This window comes from Malaclemys terrapin, chromosome 5, assembly GCF_027887155.1.
Source record: "Malaclemys terrapin pileata isolate rMalTer1 chromosome 5, rMalTer1.hap1, whole genome shotgun sequence".
In the NCBI taxonomy this organism is placed as follows: Eukaryota; Metazoa; Chordata; order Testudines; family Emydidae; genus Malaclemys; species Malaclemys terrapin.
This window is the reverse complement of record NC_071509.1, coordinates 63,892,901-63,912,968: the sequence shown is the minus strand read 5'-3', so window position 1 is coordinate 63,912,968 and position 20,068 is coordinate 63,892,901. Positions and strand designations below refer to the sequence as shown.

The following is a 20,068-nucleotide window of genomic DNA, read 5'->3' as shown; positions in this document are numbered from 1 at the left end:
TTAGTAAATAAATACCATTATCCAAAACAAATTAATGTCAGGATTCGCTTTATTTGTTTTGGTTGGTTGGTTTGAAGGGAATACCTGACGAATTATTAAAACTATGCTTCTGCAGCAGATAATGTTATAGTATTTTACTTTACCAACTTTTATTGCTACAATATAAACAGCCACAGTATACAGACCCACAATGTTACAGGTATGCATTGTATGAAAGAATATTGTGTTGAATATATAGAACATCTTTCCCTTGTAGGGAAGGAAGAAATTATTTCTGTCAACAAAGGGCAGGTTGATATCATACACCGTGAAACCCTTTACCATCTTTATTATTTTCTTCTTTGTCATAGTCCTTGCCATGAGCAGTGTCTTGGATAGTGTTAAATAATCTTGCTGCTGTTATCTGATCCCAGAATGTATACTATTTCCCATCAAAAGTGGCTTTGAGTTTTGCCTGATAGGAAGCAGAGGCTTTAGTTTCTTTGCTCACAAAATTCTTTCTTTATTATTATTTTATTTTGTTTTATTTTATTAGAATTGTCCCTTTTCCTAGCCCATGTAGCTGGCCCAAGATCTTGGAAAAATAGCAATTTGGCCTTTTAAATTCTGGTTTTTACATAGAACATACAGCAAGCAGAATTCTGCTGCAGTCCTTCAAATTAGATAGCATTAAAATTAGGGCTGTCAAGCGATTAATTGCACTGTTAAACAATAATAGAATACCATTTATTTAAATATTTTTGGGTATCTTTTACATTTTCAAGTATATTGATTTCAATTACAACGCAGAATACAAAGTGTACAGTGCTCACAGTATATTTTTATTATATTTATTTGTACTGTAAAAATAAAAGAAATAGTATTTTTGAATTCATGTAATACAAGCGGTGTAGTGCAATCTCTTTACCATGAAAGTTGAACTTAAAAATGTAGAATTATGTACAAAATTAGCTGCATTCAAAAATAAAACAATGTAAAACTTCAGAGCCTACAGGTCCACATAGTCCTTCTTCTTGTTCAGCCAATTGCTCAGACAAACAAGTTTGGTTACAATTTGCAGGAGATAATGCTGCCCACTTCTTGTTTACAGTGTCACCGGAAAGTGAGAACAGGCTTTCACATGGCACTGTTGTAGCCGGCGTCACAAGCTATTTACCTGCCAGATGCGCTAAAGATTCATATGTCTCTTCATGCTTCAACCACCATTCCAGAGGATATGCATCCATGCTGATGATGGGTTCTGCTTGATAACGATCCAAAGCAGAATGGACAGACGCACATTTATTTTCATCATCTGAGTCAGATGCCAAATCTCACATTGATACCTTCTTTGTGTTTTGTCAGATCTGCTGTGAAAAGAATGAGGAGTTCTTGTGGCACCTTAAGGACTAACAAATTTATTTGGGTATAAGCTTTCGTGGGCTAAAACCCATTTTATCAGATGCATGCAGTGGAAAAGAGAGTAGGAAGATATATATATACAGAGAACATGAAAAAATTGGGGTTGCCATACCAGCTCTAATGAGACTAATCAATTAAGGTGGGCTATTATTAGCAGGAGGAAAAAAAACTTTTGTAGTGACAATTAGGATGGCCCATTTCAAACAGTTGACAGGAAGGTGTGAGTAACAGTAGGGGAAAAATTAGCATGGGAAAATAGTTTTTAGTTTCTGTAATGACCCACTCTCAGTCTTTATTGAAGCCTAATTTAATGGTGTCCAGTTTGCAAATTAATTCCAGTTCTGCAGTTTCTCGTTGGAGTCTATTTTTGAAGGTTTTTTGTTGAAGAATTGTGACTTTTAGGTCTGTAATTGAGTGTCTAGGAAGGTTGAAGTGTTCTCCAACTTGTTTTTGAATGTTATAAGTCTTGATGTCTGATTTGTGACCATTTATTCTTTTACGTAGAGACTGTCTGGTTTGGCCAATATACATGGCAGAGGAGCATTGCTGGCACATGATGGCATATATCACATTGTTAGATGTGCAGGTGAACGAGCCCCTGATGGTATGGCTGATGTGATTAGGTCCTATGATGGTGTTCCTTGAATAGATATGTGGACAGAGTTGGCAACGGGCTTTGTTGCAAGGATAGGTTCCTGGGTTAGTGTTTTTGTTGTGTGGTGTGTGGTTGCTTGTTAGTATTTGCTTCAGGTTGGGGGGCTGTCTGTAAGTGAGGTCTGGCCTGTCTCCCAAGATCTTCAGGATAGGTTGTAGATCCTTGATGATGCGCTGGAGAGGTTTTAGTTGGGGGCTGAAGGTGACGGCTAATGGTGTTCTGTTACTTTCTTTGTTGGGCCTGTCCCGTAGTAGGTGACTTCTGGGTACTCTTCTGGCTCTGTCAATCTGTTTCTTCACTTATTCTTAAAATGAACATGTACTAGGTTATCATCCAAGACCGTTATACCATGAAATATATGGCAGAATGCGGGTAAAATAGAACAGGAGACATACAATTCTCCCCCAAGGAGTTCAGTCAGAAATTTAATTAATGGATTATTTTTTTAACGAGAATCATCAGTATGGAAGCATATCCTCTGGAATGGTGGCCAGAGCATGAGGGGGTATACAAATGTTTAGCATATCTGGCACGTAAATACCTTGCAACACTGGCTACTAAAGTGCCATACAAATGCCTGTTCTCACTTTCAGGTGACATTACAAATAAGAAGCAGGCAGTAGCATCTCCCGTAAATGTAAACAAACTTGTTTCTCTTAGCGATTTGCTGAAGAAGGACTAGGACTTATTGGTCTGTAGGCTCTAAAGTTTACGTCGTTTTGTTTTTGAGTGCAGCTATTTTTTGTACATAATTCTGCATTTGTAAGTTCAAATTTCATGATAAAGAGATTGCACTACAGTACTTGCATTAGGTGAATTGAAAAATACTATTTGTTTTGTTTATCATTTTACAGTGCAAATATTTGTAATCAAAAATATAAAATGAACACTGTACACTTTGTATTCAGTGTTGCAATAGAAATCAATATATTTGAAAATGTATAAAAACATCCAAAATATTTAATACATTTCAATTGGTATTCTATTGTTTAACAATGTGATTTATCATGATTAATTTTTTAAATCGCGATTAATTTTTTTGAGTTAATCACGTGAGTTAACTGAGATTAATCGACAGCCCTAATTAAAATATTTCTTCCTAATATTGTAATACAGACATAAGTAATATTGTATTCCTATGAATGCAGTAGGGTTTTATATAGTGGATAGGATTTTCTTCAGTATCTAAAGTGAGAGTTTTTGGTATAAGATTTTCATAAAAAGAAAAGCAGTTCTGAATCACCTTCCCTTTGATGAACACCTACCACTTACTTTTCTGGATCTTACTTGGCTTGTTGAGTATTCCCATTGATAGTCTGCACCATAACATCCTTGAATGGTTTTGTAATCTGTTCCCGTAGTTCAGAAGATGCAATTTTCAATTAAGTTGATCTTGCTGTCCAACTCCTGCACTTTTTCATCACGTATTTTTTTCCATCCTGGCTTCCAAATTAGTAAATTTAGCTGAGGTTCCCTCAGTTTTGTTTTTTACAGGGTAAATGGCAGCACAGAGAATATCTTGGGATATTGTTGGGAGTAAAACCACTCCAGTATTCTTTGGACCAAAAACTGTCCAGAAATGTCAGCAGTTGCAGCCAATCACATGGTGCTGAGAGATGCCATAGGTTCAGTTTTTTTATTTTACTTTTATTCATATGTTCATATCTCCAGATTCAGCATCTCTGAAGATTTTGATGACATATTTATTTTTTCTTTCAGTCATTCAGTGAAAGAAACTTAAAAAAGTGGCTGCTATTGATAAAATAATCAGGAACACCCACCTACTTCTCAGCTGCCAACTCAGTCTTTGCCCCCAAGAGTTTGTTTTTATAAAATAACAAACTCTTTTAAATACAGTAGAGCTGTGACAAATCTGTGTTTTGGAATTGCTGGATACTAAAAACTTGAGCCCCTAAAATGATCAAATATCAGCTAAATTTTTGAATAGAAATATATTTTACATCATGATAAAAATGGAGAAGTGAATTGATTCATTTAATTAAACACTGGATAGCATTACTTTGAGAAGTGCCAATGTTCTTTGGATTCTGCAGTCTAAGTTTTAATAAAATATTAAAATTGTCACTTGCATGCAAATCAAGTAAGTGCTTGTAAGATAATTTTTAAATGAAGATCTGCAATTATAGATGATATAAGCTTTCTGTGAGATGAGACAGACTATAATTTGCCATTTAAGTCAATGCCTGGTGAAGTACCATATACACAGTTTAGTCTTTAGAAATTAATTGCTCAGATACCTTTCTGATGAACATGCTATAAAAGCGTAGGCAGGTGGGTAAAATCAATTGTGGGCAAATTATATTCCGAGAGCACAAGGCTTTCCACACTATCTGGAAACAGCCTGGATTTGTTGTCAGACATAGCATCCTTCTGAACATCTCATAGGAAACATTAGTTAGCAAGGGGTCAGAGGAAAGAAACAGGTGTACAAGACATGGAAGTCTGATAGTGTTATACTTTCAATATTTAACATTTTGAGTTAATACCCCTGGAGAGACTGCAATGACATTTACCTAGTAACTCCACTCATTAGAAATAGAGAGATCCAAACAAATTTCCTTCACCAAGAGTTGTTTCTTTTGTCTTTATTTCACCTCTTTTGGTATTTTTTTGCCTGACATTCTTCAGCCAGCCTGTGTGTGTGGCCACTCTGGTATTGTATTGATGTGATTTAGAGCAGAAGGGGGAAGAGCTTACAGTGAGAAGCCACACTGTGTGCTACCTCAGACTCCACAGTGCTGAACTCTCATATACAAAAGACAGAATTTTCTTTTATTTCCTTGATGCCTGAGGTAGACTGTCAGAGCCTTGACAGCTGGCACCATCATAGATACCCAGGCGTCTCCCAAATTTATCAGTGAGATTAACTCCTCAAAGGGCTTAAGTATTTGGATCAGAGTCTCTGCTAGGCTCTGCTGTACCAGCACCTCAGCTTTCACTTTTTCTGAGAAGAAAGTGTTTAGAGCCTGGTTTTTCTCTACCAAGCTTTTGTAGGATAGAATATATGGAGTCCAATTTGACAGCTTGTTAAGACCCATTTCCATTTGCAGCCTTTGGAGCCTAGAAACAGCACCCGAAGAATGCTTAAAATGGCAGATCAGTCCAGCCAAACCGACTGCATATTTTGCATGGAAGTTTGTTTTAAAAACAGCATTATTAGTATAATGCTATTGAATGTGCTTTGGCCACCCAAAGTGGCATACATTAACATAAAAAATCTTTCGACATATTTGTCATTCTGCTCAAAAAACAGCCATACTGGGTCAGACCAATGGTCCATCTCGCCCAGTATCCTGTCTTCTGACAGTGGTCAATGCCAGGTGCCCCAGAGGGAATGAACAGAACAGGGCAATTGTCAAGTGATCCATCTCCTGTCGTCCACTCCCAGCTTCTGGCAAACAGACGCAAAGGACATGCACAGCATGGTGTTGCATCCCTGACTATCCTGGTGAATAGCCATTGATGGACCTATCCTCCATGAACTTATCTAGTTCTTTTTTGAACCCTGTTATAGTTTTGGCCTTCATAACATCTCCTGTCAATGAGTTCCACAGTTTGACTGTGCGTTGTGTGAAGAAATACTTCCTTTAGTTTGTTTTAAACCTGCTGCCTATTAATTTCATTGGGTGACCCCTAGTTCTTATGTTACATGAAGGAGTAAATAACACTTCCTTATTTACTTTCTCCACACCAGTCATGATTTTATAGAACTCAATCATATCTCGCCTTAGCCGTCTCTTTTCAAAGTTGAAAAGTCCCTGTCTTTTTAATCTCTCCTCATACCCCTAATCATTTTTGTTGCCCTTCTCTATACCTTTCCCTATTCTAATATATCTTTATTAAGATTGGGTGACCAGATCTGCACACAATATTCAAGATGTGGGTATAGCTAGATTTATATAGAGGCATTATGATTTTCTGTCTTATTATCTATCCCTTTCCTAATAATTCCTAACATTCTGTTAGCTTTTTCACTGCCATTGCATATTGAGCAGAAGTTTTCAGAACTATCCACAGTTACTTCAAGATCTCTTTCCTGAGTGGTCATTTTGTATGTATTGCTGGGATTATGTTTCTAACATGCATTGCTTTGCATTTGTCAACACTGAATTTCATCTGCCATTTTGTTTCCAGTAACTCAGTTTTGTGAGATCCCTTTGTAACTCTTTACAGTCTGATTTGGACTTAACTATCTTGAGCAATTTTGTATCATCTGCAAATTTTGCCACCTCACTGTTTACCCCTTTTTCCAGATCATTTATGAATATGTTGAACAGCACTCATCCCAGTACAGACCCCTGGGGGACACCACTATTTACCTCTCTCTATTCTGATAACTGACCATATAGTCCTACCATTTGTTTCCTATCTTTTAACCAGTTACGGATCGATGACTGCTTAGTTTGCTTAAGAATCTTCGGTCAGGGACCTTGTCAAAGACTTTCTGAAAGTTCAAGTACACTGTATCCACTGGGTCACTCTTGTCCACATTTGTTGACCCCTTCAAAGAATTTTAATAGATTGGTGTGTCATGATTTCCTTTTACAAAAAACGTGTTAATTCTTTGCCAACAAATTTTGTTCATCTATGTGTCTGATAGTTCTGTTCTTTTCTATAGTTTCAACCAGTTTGCTTGATACTGAAGTTAGGCTTACCTGCCTGTCATTGCCATGGTCGACTCTGGAGCCTTTTTAAAAAATTGGCATCACATTAGCTATCCTCCAGTCATCTGGTACAGAAGCTGATTTAAATGATGGGTTACAAACTACAGTTAGTAGTTCTGCAATTTCATATTTGAATTCCTTCAGAATTCTTGGGTGAATAGCGTCTAGTCCTGGTGACTTATTACTGTTTAATTTATCAATTTGTTCCAAAACCTCCTGTAATGACCCCTCAATCTGGGACAGTTCCTTAGACTTCTCACCTAAAAAGAATGGCTCAGGTGTGAAGAATGATGCAAAAAATTCATTTAATTTCTCTGCAGTGGGTTTATCTTCCTTGAATGCTCCTTTATCACCTCGATCGACCAGTGGCTCCACTGAATGTTTAGCAGGCTTCCTGCTTCTGATGTACTAAAATATTTTTTGCTTTTAGTTTTTGAGTCTTTGACTAGTTGCTCTTCAAATTCTCTTTTGTCCTGCCTAATTATACTTTTACACTTGACTTGCCAGAATTTATGCTCCTTTCTATTTTCCTCAGTAGGATTTAACTTCCAGTTTTTAAAGGATGCCTTTTTGCCTCTAACCACTTCTTTTACTTTGTTGTTTAATCATGGTGGCACTTTTTTGGTCCTCTTACTATGTTTTTTTAATTTGGAATATACAGTTAATTTGAGGCTTTATTATGGTGTTTTTAAAAAGTTTCCATGCAGCTTGCAGGCATTTCACTTTTGGGACTGTACCTTTTAATTTCTGTTTAACTAGCTTCCTCATTTTTGTGTAGTTCCCCTTTCTGAAGCTAAATGCTATGTGGTGGGCTTATTTGGTGTTCACAGATCTGCCGTCATTACCAGTAGCCTTAATATTGTTTACAAGTGAAGTTCCTTATGCTGTATATTACCAAGAATCTTCTCGGGGGAAATATTTCAAAGAAGTGCAGCTGATGCCAAGGTTCTAATGGCCTACTGGTTTCCCACAGCACAAATCCTTCTCAAAGCACAAATTTTCCTGGTTATCAAGTGTCATCATTTCTCCCAGGAAGTAAAAGAGCAGATTCGTTCCTGATGTAACTCCAATGTATCTTACTAAATAATAATTATATTATAACATAATTATTATAAATAATTGTATGGTTTGGCCACCCTCTGTTTCCTCCTCTGGTATGCACACACCTGTATAGTTCTGTCTTGCTGTTGGTGTTTCTGGCAATAACAAAATTCTACACAGTGCTCCTTCTTAACTCAGTCGGTGAGGTTTTACAAGCTTCTTGAAGCCTCATTTGAACATGTTGCCTCAGAGCTCATGTAGAGTGGTATTCTCCCCAGAAATTTCAGTTAAAAATGTAGTCAGCGTTAGCATGGTGATTGACTCACTCATTGAGAGAATCCTAAACATTGCTTTATTTTTTCCCCTCTAATTCCGCCTACAACCTTTTTGGGCAGGCTTGCAAAACAATTTTGTACCTACCCAATCCCCAAAATGAAACCAGCTCCTGGTTCCATGATCACATCTTAGTAGGGTGATATCCACAAACTGAAGATTATGAAATGATTCTTGGGGATACATCAAAAACAAAACTACCCACATTTGCCAAAAGTTGCCATGCAGTTATATTTGAGATGCTGCTGTTTTCCCTGTATCAGGGTAATTGCACCATTATCCCCCTTGTCCCTAGTCCCTAGTCTGCTCTTGGAGTGCCCAGTCAGGTCTTAGGTCTCCAGCTGTTACGGGTCTCTGGGCAAAGAGTCTTGTCCCACTCCTGTCTGACTAGGGATTTTGGAAGGGCACAGCTCCCTGCCTTACACTATGGTAAAGACCAGTGCCTGTGCATTGCTTTTTCTCCAAGGGCTATGAACAGTATATTGCCAGTAATTCCAAGTTACTACACAGCTCTTTCTAAGCAAGACATTTGTTCTTAAGGTAAAAGCATTATAGAGAAAACATAATAAATATACCAGGAGTCAGTCACTCAGTCTTATGGGACCCTCTTAGGCCAAAGCATTCCCACCCTTTTGAAAGGATTTGGAGCCCCATTGGACAGAAGGTTCTGTTCATTTCCTGGGTCAGAAAGAAGGCCCTGGGTCTGTTCAATCTCATCCTTTTATACCAAAAACCCTTTCTTTGTCTCCTACTCTCTGGACCAATATATTTAATGACTCCAGGTGGTGCTTCTCTGGAGTTACTGACAATCCCCAAGGTAATCACCCCCTGTCAAGGCTGGATCCCCACTTTGAACTTTAGGGTACAAATGTAGGGGCCTGCATGAAAACTTCTAAGCTTAACTACCAGCTTAGCTCTGGTTCGGCTGCCACCATTTCAATGGATTCCATTCCTGGGAAACCTTGAAAAACCTTCACCAAATCCCTGGTGAAAACAGATCCAAACCCCTTGGATCTTAAAACAAGGGGAAATTAACCATTCCCCTCCTTCCTCCCACCAACTCCTGGTGAATCAAGATCCAAACCCCTTGGATCTTAAAACAAGGGGAAATTAACCATTCCCCTCCTTCCTCCCACCAACTCCTGGTGAATCAAGATCCAAACCCCTTGGATCTTAAAACAAGGAGAAATTAACCATTCCCCTCCTTCCTCCCACCAACTCCTGGTGAATCAAGATCCAAACCCCTTGGATCTTAAAACAAGGAAAAATCAATCAGGTTCTTAAAAAGAAGGCTTTTAATTAAAGAAAAAGGTAAAAATCATCTTTGTAAAATCAGTATGGAAATTAACCTTACAGGGTAATCAAACTTAAAGAGCTCAGAGGACTCCCCTCTAGTCTCAGGTTCAAAGTACAGCAAACAAAGATAAACACTCTGGTAAAAGGTACATTTACAAGTTGAGAAAAACAAAGGAAAACTAACACGCCTTGCCTGGCTATTTACTTACAAGTTTGAAATAGGAGAGACTTGTTTAGAAAGATGTGGAGAACCTGGATTGATGTCTGGTCCCTCTCAGTCCCGAGAAAGAACACACTCCCCAACAAAGAAGACAAACAACAGCCTTCCCCCCCCAAGATTTGAAAGTATCTTGTCCCCTTATTGGTCCTTTAGGTCAGATGCCAGCCAGGTTACCTGAGCTTCTTAACCCTTTACAGGGAAAAGGATTTTGGAGTCTCTGGCCAGGAGGGATTTTTATAATACTGTACACAGGACAGCTGTTACCCTTCCCTTTATAGTTATGACACCCCCACTGTTTTTAGTTCCTGGAGGAACTCTAGTAATTCTCACCGATGGAGCAGAACACAGTCATACATGATTTTAACACAGGAGTATCCAAAGATACTGCATGGGGTTTCAATATCTGTCACACCCTGTATTTAGACTGAGGGTACATCTATATTTACCTCCGGGTCCTGCGGTAAGCAATCGATCTTCTGGGATCGATCCCGGAAGTGCTCGCCATCGACGCCGGTACTCCTGCTCCGCAAGAGGAGTACACGGAGTCGATGGGGGAGCCTGCCTGCCACGTGTGGACCCATGGTAAGTTCGAGCTAAGATACTTCGACTTCAGCTATGTTATTCACGTAGCTGAAGTTGTGTATCTTAATTCGAAGTGGGGGGTTAGTATGGACCAGCCCTAAGAAACAATTGTGATAGAGGTGCGGTATCTGGAAAACATTGACTTTTTAATCCTGATCACTGTAGTATGTGACATAGTTTTATAACATAGGATTCAGACGAAAAAATGCCTGTCCACACTTGTCAGAGAATTTGGCAAGAGCTCTGCTAGCTACACTGCCTACATTATTGTAGTTAGTATGGTTCTGGTCAATCTGTGGACAGAGTGTGTATCACAAATATTTTCACTTGTACTTTAAAAATATGCTGTTTTTTCTATGTAAGTGTTTTGCAGTGTATTGGTTTCAAGAATTTATGTAGGTTGAAAAAAAATTTAAGATATTAAGAAAAAAAGGCAAACAGCTTTAAGGAGAACCAAAAATGTCTCTGTCTGTTCCATTTGTTTATTTATTATTGTGTTTTAATATAGTCTTTTTCTTCCACAGGCATTTCTTATTCAAAACAGGAACAGGGACAACACCACTGTTCAGTACTGCAACACCAGGTTACACAATGGCATCTGGCTCTGTTTATTCCCCCCCTACTCGGCCACTACCTAGAAATACACTATCAAGAAGTGCTTTTAAATTCAAGAAGTCTTCAAAGTACTGTAGCTGGAAATGTACTGCACTCTGTGCTGTAGGAGTCTCAGTGCTACTGGCAATACTGCTATCCTACTTTATAGGTAAGTTCTAGTTTATATGATTATTATCACCATAAATCTGGATGTCTGTTTTGTTGGTTATATATGGACTATGCCCAACTGTACAATATAAAGCTTTATTTTTATCAGTGGTTTCTGGTAACAGCTTAAACCTTCAGAGCAATTTAATTGAAACTCTCATTCTTTAGATAGGATCTAAAAAAAATTAAGTACTTTGCAATTATTTTTCAGCAGAATAGCAGTTGAAATACCTTTAAAAAAAACAAGACTATAAATCAGAAATGTCAAATTTTTAAGGTATATAAAATATAACCTGTAAAAGCCTGTAGTTCACACATAATTTCCAACATGTGTATTGTATATTCTCTGTTTTCCTTCCCATCAAGCATAATTTACCTTATTTAGCATTTAAATTTTTTATTGTTGTTAGTTATTATGATATCATGTATTTGTATTTATGTAGTGATCAAAGGATTACTAAACACTTCAAGCAGAAACAGGTATTTATTATCTGTCTAAACAGATGACATAAAGACAAAAAAGTGGGAAAAATAATGTTTTTCCTCTGTCTGTCCTATTTTTAAATTATTTTATATTTTGCCTCATTGTCTGTTAAATTATCATTTAAGTTGTTTCTTCCTCTTCTTTCTTGCCACTTCCCTATTCGGGGTCGGTGAGTTTTATAGCCTTCTTCCACGACTCATGCTCATGTCGTGTAAATTGGTCTCTCTAATGTCCGCTGATATCTGGTCCATGTACCAAGCCTTTGGCCTCTCCTTTGGTCATTTTCCATCCTCGATCATTGCAAGAGCCATCCTACCAATATATCTCTCAGGTTTGCACTGAACATGTCCGTACCATTGTAGCCTAGCCTCCCTCAATTTGTGTTTGATTGAGGCAATCTGCATTAGGCACCTCACATCCTTGTTTCATTTCCTGTCAGAGTGTAGAACCATTTGATCATCTCAGCATCTTCATTTCTGTAGTGGAGCGCATACTGATTTCTTTTCTTCTGGCGGGCCAACTCTCTATTCCATTCTTTAGGATGGGTTGAATTACAGTTCTATATACTGTACCTTTTAACTTTATTGGCACCTTTTATCACAGACAACTGTGGTCAGCTCAAGCCACTTGCACCAAGCAGTTTGGTATGATGCCAGGCCTCACTCAGAAAGGCACCGTTATCAGCAACTATTGATCCTAGGTATTTACATTATTTCACTCTTCCAAGCTTTCTGCCTGTAATATCCTTTATGATGAGTCCTCCTCCCTCAAGTCTTACTGATGCTCACTGTAAGTCCCGCTTGCCCAAAACTTTGTTGCCCACTTTTCAAAGTTGGTTTGCATAGTCTCACAATCTTCAGCGCATATTTCTTAAGGGTACATCTACACTGCAAAAAAAAACCCTGCACAGCAGCAGCTCAGAGCCCGGGTCAACTGACTCGGGCTCCCAGGGTTCACACTGTGGGGCTACAAATAGCAGGGTAGATATTCCCACTCAAGCTGGAGAAAGGGCTCTGAGGCTCTTCTGCTTTGTTGAGTTTCAGAGCGTGAGCTGCAGCCCACTGTTGTTTTAAGCCCCATAGTGCAATTTCAGTGAGCCAGAGTCAGTTGACCCAATCTCTGAGACTTGCTGAGACACATTTTTTTTTTCCCAGTGTAAACATACCCTAAGTCTTCAGCAAATCACACATTCCAAGGTGGCTTCCTTCATATATTCTCACTTATCATGCCCAGAACAACTGCAAACAAAACAGAGCTCCTAAAGGCCAATGTTTCCTGGAAATTCTTCGCTGTGAGCCCCATTTGATTTTGACTACAGTAATCACTCCATCATCCATATCCCGGATAAGACAGCCATATCCCTCTGGCACACCTCTCCTTCACAAACTTCACCAAAGTAATCTCTTGGTACACAATTGTACGACTTCTCCAAATCCACAAGGACCATACCCAGTTACCTTCTCTTTTCTCTGAACTTTTCCATGAGGATTCAAAGAACAAATATGACATCAATTGTACTCCATCCCAGCATAAATCAGTGCTGACCCCTCCAAATTTCCACTGTTCCACACAGATGTTTTTCACTAATCTTCTCCTGTGCTTTCATAGGATCTGATGTCATCTTAATTGGGCAATAATTACCACACACTGCAGTATCTCCTTTATGTTTAAAAATGTGAACCACAAAGGTTTTATGCCATTCATGTGACATTTTCTCTTTTTTAAGTATATCATTGAACAGACTTGTAAAATACTTGACGCTTTTGTTTCCCAATAACTTAAATATCCTCCAATACTTCATCCAGCCTAGGTGCTTTCTCCTTTTTCATTTTCCTAAGTGCCTCTACAATCTCTTCCTCTTATACAATCTATTATGATCCTGTTCATTTAAGTTATTTAATTTCACAAATATTGAACATTAAGCATTATATAAATCTAGATTTACCTAATTATGGGAGAGTGCTTCTTCTACTGATGTCATTAAGAAAACTCATTGACTTCAATGAGAGTTGGATCAGGACCTTAATGTATTTTCTGCTACTTCTGTGTCTATGACCAGTTTATGAATATTGGTACCTCTGAGCCCATGAATGGCTTTATGAGCTCTTTCAGGATCTATGATAAAAACTAACTTATCAAGTTAATACAAAAATAGGCTTTTTATCTGCAATATGAAGATCAGTAGAACTGAAATTAGTGTCCTGTTTGGTTAATAAGAAGTTTAAACCACTGTGATTATGGAACGATAAATGTACAAATCTAACTTTTGAAAGCCATATTTGTTGCTCTCTGATCCATATGCCCAGACAAGGGAGGAAAATATCAAGGGGGAAGTTATTCTTTTTTATCAATGTAAATTAATAATCAAACCCAGAGGGGCTTATGATCCGTAAATCTTCATTGCCTTTGTTGAAACAGGCTTGTTAAATTTCAGTCCAAGCCACAGCTTAAGCTGAATAAAGCCTTTGAAGTAGCTCTTACTTGGACTGAAGCCACTGTGAACAATGCAAGAAATTTGACTGCTGAGTAATAGGAGAAATTCCTTTCCCCTGTGGCAGAATACAACTCCCAAAGCAGCATTTCCAGTTTCCCTGTCAGCCTGGAGACCTGTCTAGGAATTCAGCTCAAGTCTCATGCATAGCAGACCAATCTGTTTCCTAGCTGAATTTTGTTTTTTCTTCATTGGTCATACACACTGGTCTGTTTATATAAATAAGTGATTCAGAGGTAGGCTTCTGACATAGAATTTTTTAAATTATAATCACATTAATAAAACTTCAAGACTAAAAGTGCACAGTCACAGACTTTGGGTCAGCATTTCTAGTTATTACAATCAAACATTTTTTTATATATCAATGTCTGTTTGGGATTTGGGGAAAAGTTGGTACAATAATTAGAAGATAATGGATGTAATTGCAATGTTAACATCGGCTAAAATTTTGAAGTGGCTGTATTAGATTTTAGGCAGTATTAAATGTGAGACATCTCTGTGAGAAGGAGAGACTGTAGAAGAGTGGTAAAAAAAGTAAAATACCAAGGGCTTCCAAGCCCCCAAAAGCTAAAACACTTATGAGTCTGAATGTCACAAAAAGATAACTTTACTGGACTATTCGTGCCAAAGACACATTCAGAAATATAGGCATGTCTAATTTAAAAAAAGAATGTAACTTTCCAAGAAGAGAGAGTTTTCAGCCCTACACATTATTCACATACTATTGTTGAAAACAAGTGAAACTGTTCTACATTTCATGGGCATGAGCTAGTTCATATGCTTGATGAAATAAACAATGCACAGGAGCCTCCTTCTATACATAGTCAATCGGGATCTCTTTGCCTACTGGTGATATTCCACACATTTCAGCTAACTCAGCAAACTGAATGTAAAATGCAGCACCTAGGGACATTCGCTAGAGAATTTTGGCTCCATAAAGCTATGAATGGATTACACTTATTCATATACGTGGTTTTCCCATCTCTACAGATGTAATATCAAAAATACCCTGCATTTAATAAGCCATCCATGTATAATCCCATGTAAGTAATATAAGATGGACATATTCTTCATTTTATTTAATCGTTTCATAACACCAAGTGTGAGAGAAAAGACTCAATGGAAAATTGCTTATAAAAGTTAGATTGAACTGCCGCATTGTGTGACATGTTTCTCAGCAAATGTAGGGGAACACATCATGCTCTGACTTGTCCGCTGAGGTGGCATGTGACATCTGTAAAGCCAGTTTGTGACATGGTTTTTTAATTTCACAGAGAGGCATTGCCACAAGCTATGAAATGCTGCTGCCAGTACTGCAAAATATGCCAGTACATATTGATAAGATCTGTAGTACTGCAGACACAAGTAATCTAATTTGTGATTGTGGCAGTCACAAATGGACATGAGCAAGGGAGGAAGTAATAGATCCCACCTCTAGCAATAGTGATGTAGCTTCTCAAACAGCTGCTTCCCAGAAAAGGAGAGAGATAAACAGGCCACGTCCATGCTTACTTTTAGTCACTGAAGATCTGGGGTGAAGAAAGTTGCTTTGGATTCCACTGCCCCAGCACAAACAACATGATGCAGAAGAGACAGTTTGCTAGACCTCATCTCTACCCCTGCTTAACTGTTCAATCATTGAGGCTAGCCAGTGGAGGGGTGCTATATTAAAAGCCTCAGTTGTCTTGTTGTGACCATGAGGAGGGTCATAAAAATTATCAGGGGTCACATTTGTATTACAGTCTCAAGCAAAGAAAATATCGCACCCTTACTGTATAAGGTCAAGTATCCTTTGATAATCTCTTAAACAGACAAATAAATTATACACGTTTGTTGTTAGCACTGATACATTTTTAGCCTTACTTTTATAGTAAATGAAGGGTGTCATGAACATTTTTTATTTTGGATACAGGGTTGACACCCTGAAAAGGATGAGAAAAACTGGAATAGACAAAGATGTGGTGTAGAAAATGCAATAGGGGAACATGGGGCAACAAAGAGAGGAGGGAAAGAGGCCACATATGAGGGATTGGAAGATTGGATTGGAGCCAAAATATATTTCCAGAGTAGGGGATTGGATCCATTGAACAACTCCTTGGAAGTGAGATAGTGGGGAGAGGAGAGGGGGATAGTAAAGAATATAAATAAATACAAATTACTTTCCTTTTGAGTAGAGAATGAACTTGAATTTCTTTTAGCAACTGGTGTAGTTAACCAGCATCAGCAATTGGATCTGTAGCCAAGAAAGAACTCAGAGGAACACATACTCCAATCCCTCAAAAAAAAATTAGATTCTTTAGGTGATGGTACCTATATGTATTCCACTTTAGATGGGCATGTGCTTGAGGCTGGAAGATTTTTGCTAGCAGCATCTGTTTGTCCACACTTGTACCCTTCTCCTCCTCATGCTCTGAACAGAGGGCATAAGGGGCAGTGCAGACTAACTGCCTCTCCAGTTCCTTTCTACCACCTGTAGTCTGAGATGGAACCTCTTCAGCGTCTGCAGCATTAGCAAGCATTCTTCAAACTTATAATTATGTATAAATAGTTTTTAGATAAATATATTTTAGACAGTTTTATAATTAGTGTAGTTTTTAGTGGTTCAAAACTTCAGGGTCTTCCCCTTAGCCGACCTCTCCCCCATCCTTTAGAAACATCTACTATGCCCAAGGATCCTGGGATTCAATTGGTCTGCCTTTGGGCCTTTCTGATCAGTGATGACCACTACAAATGCCTCTGCTGTCGTCTCTGGAAAACCCACATCCCCTTGAAGTGGAGCATTTGCGGATCCATTCCAAGCAGAATCTGCCAAGCCTGTGAGTATAGGCTATGGTCAGCTATGGACTAATCTATTCAAATTCTTTGAGGGAGTCAATAAACATGTGGACAAGGGTGATTCAGTGGATGTAGTGTACTTGAACTTTCAGAAAGCCTTTGATAAAGTCCCTGACCAAAGACTCTTAAGCAAAATAGGCAGTCGTGGATCAGTAACTGGTTAAAAGATAGGAAGCAAAGGGTAGGAATAATTGGTCAGTTTTCAGAATGGAAAGAAGTAAATAGTGGTGTCCCCCAAGAGTCTACTGGAACCAGTGCTATTCAACATATTCATAAATAATCTGGGGAAAGGGATAAACAGTGAGGTGGCAAAGCTTGCAGATGATACAAAATTATTCAAAATAGTTAAGTCCAAAGCAGACTCTGAAGAGTTACAAAGTGATATCACAAAACTGTGTGATCGGGCAACAAAATGGCAGATGAAATTCAGCGTTGGTAAATGCAAAGTAATGCATTTGGAAAACATAGTCTCACTTATACATTACAAAATTATCTAAATTAGCTATTACCACTCAGGAAAGAGATATTGAAGTCAATGTGGATAGTTCTCTGAAAACCTCTGCTCAATATGCAGCAGCAGTCAAAAAACCTAACAGAATGTTAGGAACCATTAGGAGAGGGATAGATAACAAGACAGAAAATATCATAATACCAATATGTAAACCTATGTATGACCACCATCTTGAATACTGCATGCAGTTATGGTCACACCATCTCAAAAAACATATATTAGAACTGGAAAAGATACAGAGAAGGGCATCAAAAATTATTATGGGTATGGAACAGGGGTTCCATATGAGGAGAGATTAATAAGACTGGGACTATTCAGCTTGAAAAGAGATGTCTAAGTGGCAGGGGGCATGATTGAAGTCTATATAATCATGACAGGTAACCCAATTGAATTAATAGGCAGCAGGTTTAAAACAAACAAAAGGAAGTATTTCTTCACACAATTCACAGTCAGCTTGTGAAACTCATTGCTGGGGAATGTTGCAAAGGCCAAAACTATAAATGGATTAAAAAAAGAATTAGAAAAGTTCATAGAAGATAGGTCCATCAATGGCTGTTAGGCAAGATGGTCAGGGATGCAACCACATGGTCTGAATGTCCCTAAGCCTCTAGCTGCCAGCTAGCTTGAGGATTGCCCTGTTCTGTTCATTCCCTTTGAAGCATCTGGCATTGGCCACTGTTGTAAGTCAGGATACTGGGCTAGTTGGACCATTGGAGACCAGAGGAGAATCAGATCTGGTGGAATCATCAGCTCCACCAGGGTTGTCATCTTCATCCCCATACAACACGGTTGCACCAGCCTTGCCATCACTGCCTGATGACTACTGATGATTTTAAGATCTATTGATCTATACTCAAAATCACTCTGGAGGAAGTGTAGGACACCCCCCTGATAAACTATTGGACATTCTCCAGACCACTGGTCCCAGTAAAGTGGCACTTAAAATTAGTGAAGCCCTCTGAGAACTGACTACAGCAGACTGGCACACTCAAGCCAGTTGTGCCCCCACTCCAAAAAGTACAAAGCAGAAGTACTTTATGCCATATAAGGAAGCAGTATTTTTATTTACACACCCTAATTCACTAGTTGTCCCAGCTATCACTGAAAAAAGCAGACAATAGCATCCTAGATCTACACCTTCTGAAAAGAGAGCTAAATGCTTAGACCTTTTTGAGAGAGAGTCTTTTACTTTGGCAGACTTATACTTCCATAGTGAACTATGAAGACTTAATGTTATACTATGATTTTATTCATTATACTAAGTTTACAGAATTCACTAACAAATGCCTCCAAGAGGGTCAGCTGCAATTCCAAGCTCTCACTGAAGAAGATAAAGTGCTAACCAGATTGGCCCTCCAGTCCTCTGTCAATGCATCAGATACAGCTTCCTGCTCAATGGTGATTGCTATAGTCATGTGTCAGGCATCGTGGCTCTAGTCCTCCAAGTTTCCCAAAGAAGTCCAATCCATGGTGGAGGATCTGCCCTTGAAAGGAAACAATTTGTTTAATGAAAAGACATATGAGTCACTACATTCCCTAAAGGACTGAAGGGCCACCTTCCACTTGGTGGGCATCTGTACTCTAGCACCATAGATAAAATACCAGAAATCTGATCCCTACAAAAAACAACTAGCCCCTCAATCCATCTACTATCAAATGGTTTACAAGCTGCCCTGGAAGCAGCAGAGAGTGCAGTGTAGCAAACATAATATCCCCCCCGATTCTCCTTTCAACCCCAGCCATCCACCAGGAAACACTTTTGACAGGACATTGAGAGCTGCGGATCAGTTCCTCTGCCACATCTATTTGTTTGGGACTCCGGAACTCAGTTTGGGGGATGCTTAATTTGCTTTTCCCTGACCTGTCTCCTTATAATGACATAAATGGGTCCTGGAAATAATCGCCACTAATTACACCATAGAGTTCAGTATCAGAGGGGTAGCCGTGTTAGTCTGAATCTGTAAAAAGCAACAGAGGGTCCTGTGGCACCTTTGAGACTAACAGAAGTACTGGGAGCATAAGCTTTCGTGGGTAAGAACCTCACTTCTTCAGATGCTTCCAAGAAGTGCATCTGAAGAAGTGAGGTTCTTACCCACGAAAGCTTATGCTCCCAGTACTTCTGTTAGTCTCAAAGGTGCCACAGGACCCTCTGTTGCTTTTTACCATAGAGTTCCTCTCCCTTCCCTCTCCAAACCTTCCCTCTGTGTCGCCCCTTAGGGGTTCCTCTCACAAGAGGATGCTCAGGCAAGAAGTAAACTCCCTGTTCCACCTGGGAGCCATAGGGGGAAAGTATTTTATTTGAAATACTTCCTTGTCTCCCAGAAGAAAGGAGAATGGAGACCAATTTTGGATCTCAGATGGTTGGATGTCTACATCTGCAGCTTGAAGTTCTGGATGATCACCTTGGACTCCATAACACCTCACTAGACAAGGACAGTTGGATCATAACTCTTGACTTAAAGAACACTTATTTCCATACAGACATCCAGCCTGCACACAGGAGATTCCTGAGATTCATTGTGGGTCAGGGCCACTACCAATACAAAGTGTTCCCTTTGGGCAAAAATGCTATTGGTAGTGGCAGCCCATCTCTGCCGCCATGACTTGTCAGTTTTTCCCTATCTAGATGACTGCTTGTGCACAAAGAAATCTCATCAAGAAGTATGGGTGACAGCCTTATCCATACTCAATTTCATACGTTCCTTGGGGCTTTGAGTAAACATAGACAAGTCCATTTAGTTCCCACACAGACTGTAGACTTCATGGAGGTGA

At 38.9% G+C, this 20,068-nt stretch overlaps 1 protein-coding gene across 4 annotated transcripts in view; it reads left to right on the top strand.

The window, feature by feature from the left end:
- The window catches only part of TENM3 (teneurin transmembrane protein 3), a 982,465-nt gene that overhangs the window by 807,817 nt on the left and 154,580 nt on the right, over positions 1 to 20,068 (top strand). For all 4 annotated transcript variants that reach the window (XM_054029684.1, XM_054029687.1, XM_054029686.1 and 1 more), the window contains one exon: positions 10,738 to 10,976. In XM_054029684.1, coding sequence (XP_053885659.1) covers positions 10,738 to 10,976 — 239 coding nt within the window. The remainder of the gene's footprint in view (positions 1 to 10,737; positions 10,977 to 20,068) is intronic.